General features: G+C 35.5%; 2 protein-coding genes across 4 annotated transcripts; one reads left to right on the top strand and one right to left on the bottom strand.

Annotated features, from left to right (window-relative positions):
* Nucleotides 1–275: 275 nt before the first annotated feature.
* LOC128184892 (CTP synthase 1-like) lies at nt 276–12,077 on the bottom strand. 3 transcript variants are annotated; one of them, XM_052854531.1, is made up of 16 exons: nt 11,971–12,077; nt 10,721–10,920; nt 10,392–10,562; nt 9,850–9,950; nt 9,159–9,278; nt 8,875–8,958; nt 8,455–8,535; nt 8,020–8,174; nt 7,725–7,857; nt 6,748–6,836; nt 4,216–4,310; nt 3,648–3,754; nt 3,254–3,350; nt 3,028–3,083; nt 2,752–2,848; nt 276–2,165 (listed from the first exon to the last, which is right to left on the bottom strand). In XM_052854531.1, exons 2-16 carry the CDS (start codon nt 10,884–10,886, stop codon nt 1,897–1,899), a joined length of 1,821 nt encoding a protein of 606 aa, XP_052710491.1. In that variant the 5' UTR covers nt 10,887–10,920; nt 11,971–12,077; the 3' UTR covers nt 276–1,896. The 3 variants fall into 3 exon arrangements, with proteins under 3 accessions (XP_052710491.1, XP_052710489.1, XP_052710490.1); XM_052854529.1 differs by lacking the exon at nt 11,971–12,077 and adding an exon at nt 11,728–11,862; XM_052854530.1 differs by lacking the exon at nt 11,971–12,077 and adding an exon at nt 11,323–11,652.
* Nucleotides 12,078–17,685: 5,608 nt separating this feature from the next.
* LOC128184364 (acetylcholine receptor subunit beta-type lev-1-like) lies at nt 17,686–20,240 on the top strand. Its single transcript, XM_052853806.1, has one exon. The coding sequence runs from the start codon at nt 17,760–17,762 to the stop codon at nt 19,362–19,364; it is 1,605 nt and encodes a 534-aa protein (XP_052709766.1). The 5' UTR covers nt 17,686–17,759; the 3' UTR covers nt 19,365–20,240.
* Nucleotides 20,241–20,892: the final 652 nt, after the last annotated feature.

Genomic DNA, 20,892 nt, shown 5'->3' with positions numbered 1-20,892 from the left:
CAAGCTCGGAAAAACACCTCGTATGTATTAACAAAACCGGATGTTAGAATTTTGTACAAAATGCATGGAGTAGCTTCCCATTAAAACAAGTTTCAGCTGGACAGCCTTGTAGGTCGCTTCTGTGGTATATTTTAGGGTATATCTATATCATTGACTTTAAGTCTAACTTGCATCTCAACGGATCGTTAATGATCGTACATAAAAGAACATTTGAACTCCTAAACCTACTTAATGGTATAAAAATGCCAGTTACAATAATCACAGGAGCTACTCGGGACAGTTGTTTAATAATTTTATTTCAACAATTCAACTTTTGTTAACATACATGTACATGTAATAACACAGCACTTATAATAAGAGATTTTCCTCCATTAAAGCATAAATCTACAATTACAAACTTGACATCACAAATATACCAACATAGTTTTTCTAAAAAACACATCACACTGACTGTAAAGAAGGTTAATCCAGAGTACTTCTAATACACATACATTGTATATAGATCTGAAGATGTGATTTCACTTTCATGCAAACAGTTTGCATTAAAAAATCTAACTAATATAATGAATTATTATATAAGGTAATATAAACAACTTGGAATTGGAACACGGATCACAATGTAAAACCAGACATACTGTATCTACCTAGTAAGCTAATAATATACTGTAATATACTGTAAGATGTACATTTTGAACAGACTTGAGTACACCAGTAAATGCCCATTGTGTTGTACATAATGCATTTAGGGGGGGGGGGGAACGTTTCTATTAAATTTGGTATATTATGAAGAGATGTAAATAAAGTTGGTTGATGTTTTGTGAATGAGTATGATCAGTTTATAACTTGATATGCTGTTGACATGAATCAATAATGAACAAAACTACATTTACATGACATGAATGGAAAAAATTGCACAAAACAGAAATGATTATTACCCTTGATTATATTTACAAGTCTGAGATTGCTGTGACTTGTAAATCCCCTTGAAGGTAATCCTTTTCTTTTCAAGGATTTCTTTTGCAATGTACAGATTACAGAGTTTCCTTCAAAATTCAGCCGAGACAAGTTTTGAAAACTCTTCATATTGAGTTCTGATATATGGTTACTATAATATACATGTATGATGAAATCTCCCCTGTAATATGCAGTTTACACACTGCATGAAGCACAAGGAAATCACTGAAAGCAAGCTCAATTCTCACAATTTTAGTAGTATTTTAACCATCTTTAAAACTTAAAAATTTATCAATGAATTTGTAGTTCGAAAATTGACCTATTGTTAAGGATTTTTTGTTTCAATACAAGATACTCACGGTTATGGCACTTTCAAAAATACTGAATACTATTGATGCATTTTCAATTAAGCTTTAAAAATCACAGAAGTTCATTGAAACCAAGGGCTATTACACTGTATGTTTATTAACAAGTTTTAGAATTGTGACATTATTATAGCCGGGACATCATATTCTTCTCCATCAAAAAAATGGACATGTGACTCATCCAAGTAATTTACCTCACTTGTGCCCTATTACATTAATTATTTAAATGAAGTGAATGAATATGATATGGACGATTCTTTTTCCTTTTTCAATGATTATTGGTCCTTTCCTAATGAAAAGTGTAAATGATTACAATTTCAACGAGCTATTAAAATTTCAAACTTATGAATTGTTCAACTATTTCAGGTTCACATGTATTATCAAAAGTAAACAAAAGACTCGTTCTCGGATGAAATTGTTCGTTAATAAAATGATAAATACATTTAGCTAACAACAAAAACAAACCTAAAATATTTGACTCATATCACACAAGGTAAAAAAAATCTAAGTGGTTCAAGGTCACAATCTCTAGAATATCGAAGGGAATGTTCATCAAAAATCAGAAGGGGAGGGAACATTACGACTCTTCATTTGGACTCGAGTCTTTGGATGATGCTTCCTGCACATCCTCCGTGCTGATGTTCCGCACTATTTCAGCCAATTCTTCATCGTCTTCCTCGTTTCCCTCGCTGTACGACAAGTGGGGAGACATCCTGTATCCCCGGGATCTATAGGCTTGCATTTTCCCTGTGGCAGCCAGAAGTAGACCAAGATACGGGGGAGAGGGCTTCATTGGACGTGATATGTACTCTGGGTGGTACTGCACCCCTACAAAGTACTGATGACCTGGAAATAGAAGAAATACAAATAACTCAAAGTTCCTACATGTATCAGTAAGTTCACTCTGATGAATCTGCCAATGAAACTAATTCAATGATACAAAAATTGTAAAGACATAAGTAAAGGAACCTGGTTTTATATAGAAAATGGTTTGAAGGACAGATATGGAACGATGAAATCTGTGATAAATGCACAATGTTATGACAAGTCTATTGCCATGTATCCAGGGTATTTTTGCATGTCACAAAGTTGAGAATTTCAAAATGGGGGAACTGGTTTTTTTTGCATCAGTCATTTTTTGCGAACTGAAAAGTTTTTTATAGCAAAAGATACCAGATATTATTTCTTCCTATTTAATATTTTGTGATGTAAACATATTTGCAAAACAAGCGAAAATTAGATCATCACAAAAGTACCATACATAGGGTATGTACATCTATATTGTCTTGCATAATGCATTGACCCTTTTATATTATTTTCAAATAATTCATCATATCAATTAAAGATCTAGAAAAACCTCATATTTAGTGTGTGTATTTTAAGTTTTTCATCCTTTCAGAAAAAAACTTGACTTGAATAAGTCTCTATTTACCCTCTAATTCCATGATTTCCATTCTTTCTCCATCAGTACTTCGCCCCACAAACTTCATTCCTGCATCCTCAAATTTCTGTATAAACTTAGGATTCACCTATTAATGACACCATTACAATTCAATATACATGCATACACTACTCATAGATAAATATACAGTACGAAAAGTAAAAAACTACACTATAATCCATAGAAAGGTAAAGTAAACTATTTGTAATGTTGTCACCTGAATACATACTAAAGAACCTCTGTTTCAAATGAAAAATATTTATTTACCTCATATCTATGCCTATGTCTCTCTTCAACATAGTCCTTATTTCCATACAATTTCTCTGAAATTGAAATTAAAAAAATTATAATATTTTATTTTTTCTGTAATTCAAAAATACAAGAGCTATCCAAATGCATCATATCCAAATGAATCATTTCTAAATTCAATCAGACTATCTTGCTTAAAGCTTCAGACAATACCTACAGCATGTGAATGTTTGGGAAGACTTACTAGTTATACAGGTCTTGGCGTTGAACACGGTCTTGCGTTTTCCTAGTCTCATGGTCCCGCCCATTTGTCCTGTGTTGTGTTCTGGCATGTCAATCACCTGAAGATCAGTGTATATAACATATCGATCAGACACATGAAAATAGTGGATATCACAATGGGCTATAAATGTTCTCTCAGTACAAATGATTTTTTTACAGCAGAAACTTAACACAGTCTAAAACCAAATGAGATACATGTAAGATATAATTGAATGAAATTCATACAAGTATTGTGACAAGTATGAATGGTCTCTCAGTCAGCAGAAACTATATATCATTTACCAAAATGAGAGATGCTAAAATTCCCTAATAATAATAAAACTACAAAATAATTCTGATATTGAGAGTATCATTACCACTGGGTATTTGGTGGCCGAGTCGAGTTCCGTGGAGTTGGCACCTTCCATGCTAAGAGCATTCCTGGCAAACTCTATCACAGCACACTGCAGGCCTAGGCAGACTCCTGAAATCACACAAAGGCACTAACCTGTACTGCTACAGGCATAAAACGTTCATTGGTACAGACAAACTACCTACTCAAGTAGGTTTGTTTTTCCTTGAAAAATTTTCAGTATTTAGTAAAGCTACTTTGACAAACATTATCAACCAGCAGTATTAGTCGAACCCTCTTCCTTTTAATCTTTTGATCCAAGAAACATTCAAGACATGATCAGTATTTTCACTACGAAAACACACTGCAAAATCATCTATTAACCTTGTCTTTAACAATATGCCTAAACAACCGAGGAAGGAGGATCATCATGCATCTATACGTGTACCTCCAAGATGTTTACAGGTACTTACATGTACAAGCCATCTTGAAAACTTTAAATTTATTACTGAAATAATTTTATCAATACTTGTGTACCAGCTAGTTTTATATGCAAATTACAGTATATGTAAGTTAAACAGAATTGACTCTACCTAAATATGGAACATTTTTCGTTCTAGCCCAATTAGCAGCCAGGATTTTCCCTTCTGTTCCTCGAATCCCAAAACCACCAGGAACGAGTATTCCACTATTACATTTGTAACAGAAGAAAAGAAATGAATGATCACAAGCCATTTTCATGCAATTTATCAATGTCATCTACTTGTAAATACCACTTAGACTCTGTCCCATGTGTTGAATACAAAACAATTACAAGAGGCCCATGGGCCACATCACTCACCTGAGGAACAATAGGTATGATAAAATCAGCTTAATGGAGTCATAATACAAACTATCTGGACAATGTACAATAATACATGTAGATCCTGTATAAATAAAATCCATTTTCCCCCTGGATATTCTTATGTTTATATTCATAAGTCCCTTTTCTAACAGGATGATTTAATAGTCATATCATATGTTGAGTATTGCAGTTCTCAAAAAGATCCTTAACAATAGTTTATATATGGGATATAAACCTACAGCAAACTTTGAACCTTCTTGTGAGGCCAAAGAATTGTCCTGGGGCGAAAGTCTTACCAATTATAAAGAATCATCTGGCTGATTAGTTTCTGAGAAGAAGATTTTTAAAGATTTACCCTATTTATTCCTTTGTTAAACTTTGACCCCCCATAGTGGCCCAAACCTACCCCCCAGGGGTCATGATTTTCACAACTTTGAATCTACACTACCTGAGGATGCTTCCACACAAGTTTCAGCTTTCCTGGCTGATTAGTTTCTGAGAAGAAGATTTTTAAAGATTTACTCTAGATATTCATATGTTAAACTTCAACCCCCAATTGTGGCCCCACCCTACCCCCGAGGGGTCATGATTTTCACAACTTGGAATCTACACTACCTGAGCATGCTTCCACACAAGTGTCAGCTTTGCTGGCTGATTAGTTTCTGAGAAGAAGATTTTTAAAGATTTACCCTATATATTCCTATGTAAAACTTCGACCCCCCCCCCCCCCATTGTGGCCCCACCCTACCCCCGGGGGTCATGATTTTCACAACTTTGAATCTACACTACCTGAGGATGCTTTCACACAAGTGTCAGCTTTGCTGGCTGATTAGTTTCTGAGAAAAGATTTTTAAAGATTTACTCAATATATTCCTATGTATAACTTCGACCCCCATTGTGGCCCCATTCTACCCGCGGGGGTCATGATTTTCACAACTTGGAATCTACACTACCTGAGGATGCTTCCACACAAGTTTCAGCTTTCCTGGTCTTATGGTTCATGAGAAGAAGATTTTTAGAGATTTACTCTGTATATTCCTATGTAAAACTTGGACCCCCTATTGTGGCCCCAACCTACCCCCGGGGGTCATGATTTTCACAACTTGAAATCTACACTACCTGAGGATGCTTCCCCACAAGTTTCAGCTTTCCTGGCTGATTAGTTTCTGAGAAGATTTTTAAAGATTTACTCTTTTATATTCCTATGTAAAACTTCGACCCCCCCATTGCGGCCCCACCCTACCCCCGGGGGTCATGATTTTCACAACTTGGAATCTTGGATATCTTGGAGCATGCTTCCACACAAGTGTCAGCTTTCCTGGCTGATTAGTTTCTGAGAAGAAGATTTTTAAAGATTTACTCTATATATTCCTATGTAAAACTTCGACCCCCCATTGTGGCCCCACCCTACCCCCGGGGTCATAAATTTCACAACTTTGAATCTACACTACCTGAGGATGCTTCCACACAAGTTTCAGCTTTCCTGGAATTATGGTTCTTGAGAAGAAGATTTTTGAAAAATTCTTGAAATTTTTCATCAATTTCTAATTATCTCCCCTTGAAAACGCGTGTGACCCTTAATTTTCACAACTTTGAATCCCCTTTGCCTAAGGATGATTTGTGCCAAGTTTGGTTGAAATTGGCCCAGTAGTTCTTGAGAAGATGTTGAAAATGTGAAAAGTTTACGGACGGACAGACGGACGACAGACAAAATGTGATCAGAATAGCTCACTTGAGCTTTCAGCTCAGGTGAGCTAAAAACTGATATAAGAATAATGTCCACGATTTCTTCATTGTCATATCTTTCCTTTTTATCTCGAGATATTGACAAAGATTAAATCAAGTTTTTTTTTACTGATATTCATAATGGATAAATCAGAAATCTTTTATTCGTTTGGCAATTCAAGTAAAAATCAACAATAAGGGGGACATTTCAAAGAAGAACTCTCGGGATTATTTCATTCTAGAAAATGAATACTGTATACAGGGTTATTTTCGCCCTGTGTAATTTTCGCCCTTCTACACTTCCAAACAGTTTCACTCCATATTGAATTCGCCCAGACACAGTTGTGTTTAAAGAAAAATAATTGAAGGCATTGGAATTCACCCAGTTTTAAATTCGCCCGATGACAACGAAGGTGAAAGGGATGAAAATAAAACGGGGGCGAATATTTCCCTGAATACAGTATTTCTTGGAGGGATCTATAAACATTGAACGATCAGGGAAAAATGTGATGCTAAAACATTTTGCAAATTAAAAATCATAGTTTAATTGACCTACTTAGCGGAGACCAGTTGGTGCCAGGCTTCGTGATATTTGGACGGATTCTCCTTCAGTTTCTCCAGCTCTAGATCAGCCGCCTCTATGTACTGATAACATACAATAGAACAATGTTACTCAAAATGCATCCATGATAAATGTATATGTTTGTATTGTTTGAATGGGTATACTAGCAGTGAGTGTTTTAAAGACAATCTATCTGCAATGAAGATCTGTACATAGGGTTTTTGTACTTAATAATGATTATTAAATAATATATGTTTGATTTCTATAAATTTATGTGCTGTTAAATAGTGATTTTGTCCTTCTCCTTTTTTTGTGAAAAAAATCCTGCCTTTTGTGTTAATGCCTGATTGCTTCTGTTTACAGCTGAATGTTTTAATAACATGTTTTCAAACCTCAAAAAACTAAAGAATTTCAACACAAATTGTTGGCTTGAGAATCATAAAAATTCATGAAATTGAAATGACCCACACGCAGCCAGTAAGCACATGTTGGACTAGCTATGGGTTTCTGATGATGAAATTTGATAAACAATAACAGGAAATCTTGTCCATGTAAATTGGGATCAGTATACATGTACAACCTTCCATAGCATTTCCTGTAAATTTTTATTTATTAAAAACAACATACATGTATTTAGATATTTAAGTAGCCTAAGAATGGGATTTATTTTTTGTATTTGTTAAAGAAACAGCTAGATAGCACTGCAACTGCCATATCCCACCCTCAGATTGAGCCTATGACTGACACACGGGGCAGGGATTACATTATAACCCCCCACACCTACCCTCAGATTGAGTTTATGACTGACACACAGGGCAGGGATTACATTATAACCCCCCACACCTACCCTCAGATTGAGTTTATGACTGACACACAGGGCAGGGATTACATTATAACCCCCATACCTACCCTCAGATTGAGTTTATGACTGACACACAGGGCAGGGATTACATTATAACCCCCATACCTACCCTCAGATTGAGTCTGTGACTGACACACAGGGCGCTGTGTTGTAAGGCCTTGATGACTGAGGCGTAGGCATCCTCCAGTTGGGTGTATTTACCCACCAAGGCAATGGTCACCTCTCTCAGTAACTGATCATGTCTACAATGCAATGAAAATTCTCCTCCATTAATTTTATACTGTGCAGAAACACTCTCAGAATTTCACTTATATTCAAGGTTATTACTTTTGAGCATGTGTGATATTTAGAGCACAAATTACATTACATTTAGATTCTCTGAAGTTTTACAATCTCAGGTTTACCTGCTGGCGAGATCTTTCCAGCGCAGCATCCACCGGTTGTTGTGGGGGGAGGGGTGGTTCAGGTTGAGCCTCTTCATCAGGTACTCTGACACGCCTTGCTCTGTCAGCAGTAGGGGGACTCTGTATATAGAGGAAACGTCATGAATGGAAAACACCTACAATGTAAAATACCACTGTATCAGAAGGAGAAAACAAATTTGACACTCAAAAACAGCCAGGTCATGAGTTCACAATGAAAACATGAAATATGATTTGAATTGGTATTTATCATTAATAACTTTGTTCACATGACAAAATTTAAATGTACAGCATGAAATATTAAATTTCACAATGTGTAAAACAAAATCTTTGATCAGAAAATAAAGTAGCCAAAATTTTCTAGGCATGAATTACAGAATATGCATACCTCTGGATGGTTTTAATTAAATAATATACCTGCTGGGGTTCTACATGACAAAACAGAGAAATTTTGGATTTGACACTTTCTGCAACTGGGGTTTGGCAACGACACACAATCTGAAAGAATGGATATAAACATATACCATCAAGGTCATAACAAGATCAACTCTGGATGCACTACTTTAGCTAGTTTCTTATCTTTGGACTTGACTTAAACAGCAAACAAGTCCAATTCTGTTCTTCAATTTCCTCATTTACATATTACATATGTATATTAGAAAAACCCTGCTGTCTAAACCTAATAACTTATCCTATTGTTCTACAATTTTATAAATGAATCGTGGCCTAGAACCTCCATTAGTCTAGAGCAGTTAATTTTACAAATGACACATCACCAAATGTCTGGGACCACTTTCCCCTCCCCTCCCTCACTCCCTAAACTGACCCATCACTTACTATATCTGGGGACAGACCCAGCCCCCTCAGCTCCCTCACACTCTGCTGGGTAGGTTTTGTTTTCTGTTCTCCTGTGGATCCAGGCTAAAATAAGAAAGCAAAATACTTAAGTTTATGGCATTCTGTACAACTGCTCAATGCCTTGATGACAGTTTATGGAGTTACATGTATGAACTTAACCTGTGTGGTAAGAAGGAAAATACAAAGGACTAGTGCAATAGACATTCAAATATTTACAATACATACATGTATGATTAGCAGCATACATCACATTGATAACATACCTGGGGAACAAGACTGACGTGTACGCAGCAGTAATCTTCACGCTTCACTCGGAAATGGAAGAACTGACGGAACGCTTCAATGAACGGCATGCCCTCTATGTCACCAATAGTACCTCCAAGCTGTCCAAAAAAAAAGCGAGTTCACAGTATATAACACATCGATCTGATTAAAACCATCCGCTCTTGTCCTTACACTTGTCAACTGAAGAGTATAAGGAAAAGGAGGATGGTTTAACTCAGACTGAAAAAACACAGCTACTGATCAGACCAAGAGAAATCAAGTAGAACCATTTTAACAATAGCTTGGACTTTGGGTAGTTGTTGCAAACAGCAATATGACGTAGGCCTGTCTATTTCATTGCTAGCCACTCAGCCATGGCTCTTTGAAATCAACAAGATTTGTCTGGCTTTAGAACAAAGACTACGCAATCCATGCACATTTCGCTTGAAACCGCGTCAGTTTTAATGTGTTTTGACGCAAGGAATAAATAGCTACGCCCTACCGAAAGTCCAAGGTCTTGTTAAAATGGTTCTATATCTCCTATCTCCAATTGAAATCTTTTATTGAATATTACACATTTTATAAGTAAAACTAGAAATTGCTACAAGTTTCTTTTAAAAGAGGTAATTTTCATTTACAAGTTTGCAAGAAGCTAAAACAAGAACAGCTAAAGGGCCATTCAGTACTTACCTCTACAATGCAGACTTCAGGAATTTTATTGTCCCCATCTACTGGTATCTTAGCAACGCGCTCCACCCATTCTTGTACAGCATCAGTGATGTGAGGAACAACTGAGGAGGAAGAACAAATATTTTCATTGCAAATACCAACTGGCAAACCCCCTAAACCGTTGAAGATTCCACATACAAAACTACAATAGGAATCATCTTTTGTACGGCCCTGACTCCATATAGCTTACAAAAGCTTTTCTTTAAATCTCAGTCTCACTTTAACACAAGGAATCTATGTAGAGAAAAAGTAAGACTGATATCAAACATAAGTTTAAATTGTCTCAGACTAATGACCTTGGGGTCAGTTCAAACAAAAAAGACAAGTCGGTAGAATCATTTCAAAAACTTATTTGCAAATCAATTCAAAAATAAATACATTTGAAGTTAATTCTGATCTCTGAAGTGTTAAAAGTTAACCCCCTACCTCCCCTTACTGAGAGCCTTGTTACAAGTGTGTTATTACCAAGACCTGCTTCAAGAGTTTATCTCTTTTCGAATTACCTTGCACAGTTTTGCCGAGGTAGTCCCCCCTCCTCTCCCTGTTGATGACGTGCTGGTATATTTTGCCGGTCGTGATGTTGTTGTCGCGGTGGAGGGTGATGTCGAGGAATCTCTCGTAGTTACCAAGGTCAAGGTCAACTTCACCCCCATCGTCCAGCACAAAGACTTCACCTACAGTATTTACAAATACACGTATAAAAGGCATGTACTTTTATTCTTAAATTCCAACTCTATTTATGACTTTCTTTAATCTTTGACAAGATATTTCTGGATCTTCAATATTAAAATATTTCATACAAATTAAATAGAAAGAACAAAATCATACAAACCATGCTCATAGGGGGAGAATGTGCCCGCATCAATGTTAATGTAGGGATCGATCTTGATGGAGGTGACCCTGATCCCACAGGATTTGAGGATCATCCCTAAACTGCTGGCAATGACCCCCTTACCGATCCCACTGATCACCCCTCCTGATACCAACACATACTTCATGGCCGTCGCACCTTTCACTAGAGCAGCCAGGGTTCTAAAAGGATATTAAATATAAATTATGACTCTAAATCAACAAAGATTTTCTGCAAAGCATGTAGAAGAGTGTAATTTACTTTAAGGCATTAATTATAAGCGTTTCTTTATGTATTGGAAATACAATTAAACCAACATTTAAATGTGTCTACTTGTTTCACTGTGTCAGAATTCTTTCATAAATGCCTTAATATATTTCAGTTCAGAGAGTGATAAATTATTAAAACAGGCCAAGAAGAGTGCAACAATTTTCAACTGATCACTCAGTGAAGAAATGAACAGATTGTTTACATGTTTATGTCAATGAATTGATGCTAGTAACCAGAGACATAAATAACTGTTATACATGTCTCTGTAGTAACAAATTGATTTAAATTTATTAATTAAGAATTTCATAACATACTTTTAATTTTCAATGAAAAATAAGCTCCCTTTGACACATAAAGCTTGGCGCATACTGTAGCCTGTATCATGTAATGAACAGATGAAAATAAAATGACCCCGGATAAGCAGGCTCATCGCCTCCGCAACGGTGGGATGTCAATTCCTGACTGAATCTATTTATAGTTAAATCGAACAATGTTTACAAAGTTGAAAATTATTAAACACTTTGTTAACGGATACAAATCAGCTGAAAGGGATGGAACAAAAAACACGTGGTGAGGAATGCACAACAATGAACTATTTTTTTCTGTAACTAATCAAAATGAATAAATTCAAAGATTGAAATATTTTTTTTCAAATTCAAAAATACATATGAAACATATTTCAAATCTTTTGAACTGAAACCTCAGGAATTAATCTTAACCTTCAAAATTTACTGAACAGCCGCCAAATCTTGTTTTCTCCACACAACCTGTACGGATGAATGCCGAAAGATTCCGAGTAAAATCTGAATCTCGCTTTCCGATCCCAACCTGTTTTCGGGCCTTCAGGCATGTGCAGGTATAACACCGGTTATTGTTTTCACTAGGAGCACTAAAGAGGGAAAAATCTTAAAAAACAGTTTTTCTCATTACAAAATATTCGAAAAAAATGTTATTTGTTATACCTATCTCATCAGCTGACACCGTAAAATGGACAAGCAATGTGCATACGGCATTTTCTCAAAATATATAATTATTAAGCCCCAAACAAGTCTACCCTCAAAACCACGTGGTTTCCGTTTGTATGTATAAACAGACTGCACACTCCCCAGGAAGCTGCTGCATGTGTCCAGAGATAGGTAGTCCATATATTTTTCTCAGTGGACAGTGGTACTGCATGAATAAAGGGAAATGTAAAAATGCAGTCAAGGAAAAAAATAATTCTGAAGTGTATATGGATTGATTGGTCGATTACTGGTGTGATACCGTCTTCATGCAATAACAACACCCCCCCCCCCCCCCCAATAAAATGAAAATAAAACAAAAACAAAATGCCCTGCAGTTTTGGAGAATTTATTTATGCAAATAAAATCAAAATTTATAGATGTGTGCGAACTTGTTTGGGATCACAGAAAATACTCCATAGCACACCGTGTGTACACATCACAGGCGCGTAGCATCGGGGATATGTGGTGGGGGGGGGGGGGGGGGGGGGGGCTGTTTCCCTTCTTTTTTTTGCAGCAGGCATGTTTCTGAACTTTACATACAGGTGTATATAATAAATAATAATATAATAATAATAATAAATCGAAATATCTTGGATTTGTTGTCGAAGCATGTAATAAAAAATGGATTGATGTGTCGAGCCACCTTTTAACAACGTTTTAAAAAGTGTGACGTAATATCGTTTTTCAAAGTGAGAGGGGCAGCCTCATCCCAAAAAAAAATTACAAAAAAATTCCCAAGATCATGATAACCCTAATCCGTGGGAGGGTTAGTATACCTATAACTATAATTTTCATTTCAATTTTTTACTTGCTTACTTAATCCCTAATAAAAAAAAGGAACATTGTCGCAAAGAAAGAAAGAAAGAAAAGAAAGAAAGAAAGTTTGTGTTTTTGTTTTTGTGTACATGTGTATAATGTGCGTGTGTGAAATTCCTGCTTGTGTTGTTTAGAAGAGGGGCAGTTCCGAAAGCATTGTGACGAATACTAGTATATGTACTAATTTCCTCGTTTTAAAAGAAATGGGTGTGTCTTGTGTAACAATTGACGTTCGAAACGAACATTTTTACCACTTCAATGCGCTTCATTGTATCTTCACAACGAGCGTCAAATGTAACGCAGTTAGCAACCAGTGCGTATTTAGGAACAATTCTTCTATCTTCTTTTAATTGTCAAACCATCCTGACTTCGCTAGTTATATCGGAACACGAATCGAAACCTTCTGGCTAGCGAGGATGTGTCGTGACGCATCAACAATTCTTTATTTCGTTTATCGCAAATAAAAAATCAGATTCTTCATACCACCAATCGTAGAATGCTCAAATCAATACAGCATCCTAAATACTATATACTGTATATATTCATTTCCTTTTTAAGCAGTTGAACACCCTCGTCTGAAATGCCCCCCCCCCCCCCTCGAACAATACAAATGCAAGAACGTTTCATAATCAATTTGAACATGAACATCAATATTTTACTATATGGGGAGAACAATTTTTAGACCAGCAAGTTCAGTAAGATATTTTTCAGCATTTATTCTTTAAAAAAAACTTTTGATGGATTTAACAACAGTTTTTAAAAAATTCAATTTAGCCTATAATGTTTTCCCCGAATAAAAAAATAAATTAATTGTAGTATTGTTTTTTAAATAACTAACTAAATTCTTTTCTTTTCTTTTTTGTCTTCAAAGATTTATATTTCTCAATGCAACTAATTTCCTTAAACAAACGGGACCGGACCCCCTGAATGTTCTGATTAACAGTTTCTCGAAACGTTTGATCTAATAATTTTTATCAATAAACCTTGACCGCGCGTGTGTTAATATATTGCCATTGTTTGGACTGTAAAAAATTTAAATTAATGTCGAGTACCTTTGCACCACGTAGGTCAATGTAAAAATGTATCATTGGAATGCCCAATTTTTTGGTGACCTCAGTATTGAAGATTGGACCCACTTCTTGCCCTCATTCAAAAGACCTCACTGATGACAGATGGGTTTTTCGATAACATAGATCGCCTTTTTATTGTTCTTGTGGCTTTTTTAATCTGATCGAAATATTAAGTGTTTGTTAATGATTGCGTACACCTATGCTCTCGGGATCTACATCAATTAAACCGGAACAATCTAGCACGAACAGATAAACGACCAATTAATAAACTGCTTTTATAATCGAACAGCAACACTTATCTTGCTGGGAAAATATAAACCTTAACAATTTTCTTTCCTGATTTTATTTATTAACATATTTCTAATTTTTATTTTTGACTAAAATATGTTTACAGATGTAATTTTCTCCCCCTCCCCTCCCGAATATTTAAAAGCTATATTTAAAAGTCTATGCTTCTTTATTGTTGTCCATTCAAAAAATATGTTTTTGAACATTTATGAATAAAAAAAAATCAACGCAAGAAACTGTCAAAAAAATTGTGAAACACATCATCAATTTAATTGAGACTACTGGGTATATATGCATTTAAAAAATTGGTTAAATACGCTAGCGGTGAAAAAAAAATCCAACCAACTACTAAAGGTTTATTTTTCATGTATTCGTTGTCAACAAAATATTTAAAAATAAAAAAAAATCTTTGCAAGTCATATACGTCATTTAAATTTTTTAAAACTATATTAATCATTTTTTTTGGCCTTAATACGTTAGCTGTGAAAAAAACCCACTCAACTACAAAGTGCATAGTTTACTGTATATACTCAGACACAGGTTATATCATAGCTTCAATTTATAAAATATTTGTACATTCATAAAGGGTATAGTCTTTCATTCCTTCATTCATTCATTCATTTGTTCATTCACTCAATCAGGATATACAATTGTTTCTTTCTTAAATTGGACTAAACATGCTGCTATATACAAGTGCATGTATTATCTTCTACAATTTAACACGCAATTCTCGCGATGAGCTTACAGATAATAAATATGGTAATTAATATCTAAGCAAAGTATACGCCATGCAATAAAGAAACAAAACATAAAGATATAACATTATGAAATGTATTAATAAGTAACAGACAGTATTACACATATATTGACTGGGGTTGAGGGCAACTTGACATTGATTATATTAGCCCCCGCGTCGGGCAATATAAGTTCGTCCCAAGGGGGCTAATGCAATCATTGTTGCCCGAAAACACAGTCAATATCTGTTTTGTGATATGAAGAAACAAACCAAAATATACGAAAGGATTCAACGTAGAATTCACAAATTCAATTTTGCGCAAAGTTTTTTCCAAAATATCCTCGGCATCAAACGGTCGTACATTGTTTCTTCATAAAATAAAGCAAATGTTGTTTGAGCTTTCGGGCAACATTGATTATATTAGCCCCCTTGGGACGAATATATTGCCCTCCGCTTCGCGCGTCGGATAATATTTCGTCCCTCAAGAGCTAATATAATCAATGTTGCCCGCAACCCCAGTCAGTATTTGTATAATACAAATTACATCACAACCAGGCTCTTAAAGCCGCGGTGGTGTTGGTGGTGGTGGTGGGGGGGGGGGGTTACCGCCAGAAGTAGTTACTACTACGGAGGAGGCAACCACCATGTAAACAACAATGGCCACCACAACTTTGTTCCCTTCCCAGAATGTTAACGTAGAGATCAATCTTAATGGTGGTGACCCTGATCACATGAGGAATTTAAAACCTCAGGTACCTTCGCACTATAGACCAACATAAAAATATTCTATTTTAAAATGCCCGAGTTTATTTGACACCTCTGATGGGCAGATATAGTATTGATGAGACCCACTTCTTTCACTCATATAAAATAATTCACTATACTAGATGCTAGATGTGTTTTTCGATAACATAATATAGCCTTTATATTGTCCCTGATTAAAATATAAAGTGATTTTGTTTATTATACTGAATGTTGAATCATTTTGATTTAAAATTTAAAATTTGGATTTTACATAATCAAAGATATGTACACATATGCTGACGGAACTACATGCACATCCATCTTGGTTTAAAAAAACCCGTAACAATATGACACGAGCAAATAAAGCCCAATCAAATAAATCAATACTGTTTTCATAATAAAAAGAGCAAGAAAGAAATGTTTTTGTTACTGCATTTAATTGATTCCATATTTCTATTTCAATATGAACAAAAATTAATATATGTTTTAGGGAAAAAAATGTTTGGTTTTTTTTGGGGGGGGGGTTTTTTCTTATTTTAATAATTGTTAACTTTCAACATTTTGTGGGGTTTTTTTATATATGTATTTAAAATGACTTTGTTTCTGCCGTCTACTTTATCTTCGCCTGCCAAACGCGGGGGGGGGGGGGGGGGGGGGGGGGTCGGAACCCCTTGGCTAGCAAAGATGTGTCAAATTCATCTAAAGTGCACCTCACACAGTAACAGTTTTTAAAGGTGGTATGGGTCATCTGTCGATATTAATGTGAATCAAAGTATATTATAATTAAAATGCTTTCACCAATTTAGAATTTTCTAATTTTACAACATTTAATTAACCAATTAATAAGTTTTAAAAAAATTAGGAATTTTTTTTTTTAAATCTCCAGCAAGATTCGAACTCATGACTAACAGAGTAGTAGTGATCCCTCTCACCCACTGCGCCACGCTGTTTTATAACAATTTTGTGAAAGAAACTATAAAATCACATACTAGTATAATTTTATTGTCCATTTCGATAAATAATACGTCACAACATGGAAGCGTTCCATACCACCTTAATTATTTCGCTTATCGCAAAAAATCAAATTCTTCATACTACTCCAATAACGTTATTTATTTGGTCGACCAAATGTTACATGTAATTTTTCACGGACTGTTATATAGTTTTTACCACCCAGAAGAACTGTGCCCCCCTAAAAAAAAGTCACAAATTTGGTGCGATATACTTTTTTGACATTTTTGGTGCGTCCTCGTGTATTTTTTCAAATTACTTTTAAAAATTCGGCGTTTTAACGATCCTCACCACGTCATCAATTCTCGCTGCTCCGTAAAAGTTTGCAACGTCATTCCATCTAGTCAATTTCAATAGTCGTAAACTTATTTGTGTTTTGTAAACGATTTGTGCTCAGCAAAACAATTTACCAAAGCCAATTTTGGGATACATGATATTTGGTTTTAGGTTCAATTTTTTTGGCATACGACCATTGACATAATACGGTGTATTTTGTGATTTTATATGATTTATAAATAAGTATGAATATACTTAGATTATTATGTTAATTTCAAATTATTTGATTAAACGTTTTATGAAAATGGCTATTTAAGAAATAAACTCAAAGCCTAGTAACCAAGTTAAACGAGTATAACATGGGTTGGGGCAGTTTACGATTGATTTCAATTTTAAGAACTATCGAAAACAAATAGACAGACCTTAATCGTGCTGTGGGACGCAAACTACCCAAAGTTAATTAATGGTCTTGTTAAAACTGCTGTATAACATTTAACTGAAGTATTTGCACTCTTTAACTGCTGCACCCCGTGTTTATTTAAATCAAAATTCTAAAGCCAAACAAATCTTTCCTTTAGATTCATCGCGTGAAAATTACTTAGATAAAGTAATATAAAACAAAACAAAGAGATTGAATTAAGGCGCAATTATATTCAACGCACGCAACAAGTGTACTGGTCGATGGACCGAAAAGTTTAAAAAACTTAAAGTCGGATGCATTTAAAATGCTATTTTTCATTCCTACAAGAATCATTACGCTTTTGCCGCAAGACTGGAGGGTTTGAAGAAAGAAAAAAACCCCAAAAATGATTAGGCGTTTATTGGACATTTTCATTGTGTGTTGTTTTCTCTTTACGCCAACTTTTGCGGCTCCTAATTGTAATACAAATAGCAATGCAGCCCACTGCCGAGATTCAACAGAAGCCCCTGTAACAACCCAATCACCTGGTCCAACACCAGCCCCTCCATCGTCAACAGCGGTTCCTGGGGCCGGTGGTGGAGGGGCTTCGCCGGAAGCAACCACTTCGGAGGAAACCACCACAGAAACAACAATGACCACAACAGAAACAACAGTGGCCACAACAGAAACAACAATGGCCACCACCACTTCCGCCCCCACCCGTGTTTACTCCTCGGCCCCCGAAATCATCTCGTTCCTGGAAAACACTTTTACTGACGCGACGGCCACTTATAACAGTTTGATTTTTCCGAGAAATATGTTTAATGAAACCATTCTCGTAGACATTGGTTTCAAGTTGACAGCCATCACAGACTTTGATGAACTTGCTGGAACGCTGGAAGTCATAGGGATCTTGACCATTTCCTGGTATGATCAACTAGCAGACGATGATTATGACTCGGACAAGCACGGACATTTTACCGAAACCACCATTCCTAATCAGTTTGTATGGAAACCTCCAGTCTCTTTATTTAATTCAGCATTAGCTATTGTGCCAGTTGGAGACAAGGCTAACTATGTTCGTCTGTTTAGGACCACAAAGCATTCTGACCCTTACTACGGGTATGCAAGAATGGTATGGACCCCTGGCGTGGTAACAAAAACGGGATGTGTGGTTGATGTAGCTTATTTTCCTTTTGATAAACAGTCCTGTAATATCACTTTCACAAATTGGGGTTTCACAAAGGACCAGGTGAAATTTGAACCCTCTGCTGATACCATAGATCTGCAAGACTTCTCACCGTCGGACGAATGGACCGTAACCAAAACGAGACTGATTGAAGAAACGCTGGACAACGGCTCGTTTGTTAAGTTCGAGATTTCTTTAGAAAGAAAGCCTTTGTACTATTTGATCAACTTCTTCCTACCGATTGTTATAATGGGTATTCTAAACGCCCTGGTATTTATCTTGCCTTTGGAAAGCGGGGAGAGAGTGGGGTATTCTGTGACGTCATTCCTGACGTTTGCCGTGTATTTGACTTTAATTGCCGACGGGATGCCGCGAACGTCTGAGCCGATGGCCATTATGAGTTACTACCTAGTATCCATGGTCGTCATGAGCTGCGTAGCCACAATAATTACCATTTTCACCTTACGGGTTTACCTAAAAGATGAAGACGACCCCATCCCAACGCCCGTCACCCTCTTAGTCGCCTGCCTTAACTGCTTGGTTTGCACGCCAGACGATGAAGATGATGACGAAGACGATGAGATGCCATTGCTGGGCTCTGATGGAATAGAAATGGATACCATGAGGAAAGGGTCGGCCAGGAAACGCCCGTCACCCATCGAGGATAACACAAGCTGGACGAGTTATGTACCCGATAACAAATACGAGGTCGACTGGAAACTGGTGGCCAGCACATTGGATGGGTTCTCTTTCGTGGGTATTCTTGGGGGAAGTATTGCTATAGCTGTTGTGTTTCTTGTTCCTCTTTTGGCCCAGTGGTAAACGGATAATATTAACGCAAAGTCGAATTTTTGCGCGTAATGTATAAGAAAAACTCCTGACTTAGATAGTAGTCACGACTTTAGTAGTTCAATGTCTCTGTTGAAAAAACTATATCGAAAAAAATGTGTGCACAATCTGGAAAATGCTTTTTGAAAATATACATGTACTTAAATATATATAATTTTGTTCTATAAACACGGTGAATTTTTTTTTCATTAATTCTTTCTTTTATTTTCCCAATTAATAATTTTCCAAAATGTTATTATTTTGTATATGATGCTTATGTCATTTTATAATACAATGAATTCAAATTCAATTTCTGAAAACATCAAAATCATTAAAATGTTCATTTTCGAGTGTGCGCTATAGGAACCGCACAATAAAGCGGATTGACAAGATATAAGTTATCATAATAGATATTTAGATATACAGTTAAACTTCGATATCTCGAACACCGATATCTCGGATACAAAGGATATGTCGAAGTAATTTTTAAGTCCCAACCACCTATTTTTAAAGTATTTTACCCTCGATATCTCGAATATTCGGATATCTCGAAGTTTTTTAACAGCCCCATCTAGTTCGAGATAACGAAGTTTGAATGTATATGAGTCTAAATCGGAAAAGCACAAAAGACCTTATCTTCTACATCAATTATATTTTTAAATGATGTATATTATTTCTATTTGTAATACCAAAAAGAGTTTAAAATTTTATTTACGGCCTGTGCTATAGAATATTTTTTTGTTTTTGTTATTTTTTCTTTCGGTTTGTTAATGTTAAATACGTGTACTGTGTCAATTGTACGTTTTTAGAACTCTTTTCGCTTTTATATTTATTGATCTTTATGTATTTGAAAAATAAATTCTGATACATACTGTTTTCTTGAATAATATCATCGTTTACAATTATTGCATAATTATTCAATAAGCAGCAAAGTTCAATAAAACTTTTGTCGCACAAAGTTAGCGAACAAATTGTGCGATTTAGACATTGACAGAGTTGAAAAATATACATATTAGCAAAATATTTCGGAATCTAATGACATAATTTAAGTATATTTATCTAATTATCTTTCATTGTGATGCCTTTAACATATTTCGATAAATGAAAGAAACTTTTCGGAGCCGTAACAGTTAATAACGAAAAGTGCGCCAAAAAGTGTCATTGCGGTACATCGTTATGCTTAGAGTGCGTGACTGCGGGGAAAGTGGTTGGAGAATATATTTACATATTTTATGCATACAAATGTAATTATTATTATTAAGAAACATATTTTTGCTGTCCAAAATTTAAAAAATGTGAACGAAAAATAAGAAACAGTAAGTTTTCTTTTTTTCTATCTATTTCATTAATGAAAATAAGTTACATGATAAAAAGTACCGTAGAATGTGAACTGTGCATGTTGATGAAGATTTGGCATTCTGCATAAAAAAAAGTAAGAGGGATACTTTGCAATTTTGACAATCATTTTATATATATTTTTTATTTTTTAAATAAATTTGCTAAAGAGAAAAAGTGTACTGCA

Source organism: Crassostrea angulata, chromosome 5, assembly GCF_025612915.1.
Source record: "Crassostrea angulata isolate pt1a10 chromosome 5, ASM2561291v2, whole genome shotgun sequence".
Taxonomy (NCBI): Eukaryota; Metazoa; Mollusca; class Bivalvia; order Ostreida; family Ostreidae; genus Magallana; species Magallana angulata.
This window is presented reverse-complemented; position numbering and strand designations above follow the sequence as displayed.

Excerpts from the sequence above, each read along its gene's own strand:
- LOC128184892 (XM_052854531.1), bottom strand. The coding sequence starts at position 10,886 with ATGAAGTATGTGTTGGTATCAGGAGGGGTGATCAGTGGGATCGGTAAG. Across the intron at positions 3,755-4,215 it reads GAAAAATGTTCCATATTTAG|GAGTCTGCCTAGGCCTGCAG; the intron begins GTAGAGTCAATT and ends GTGTGATTTCAG. Across the intron at positions 2,166-2,751 it reads GGAAATCATGGAATTAGAGG|GTCATCAGTACTTTGTAGGG; the intron begins GTAAATAGAGAC and ends TTCTATTTCCAG.
- LOC128184364 (XM_052853806.1), top strand. The coding sequence starts at position 17,760 with ATGATTAGGCGTTTATTGGACATTTTCATTGTGTGTTGTTTTCTCTTT.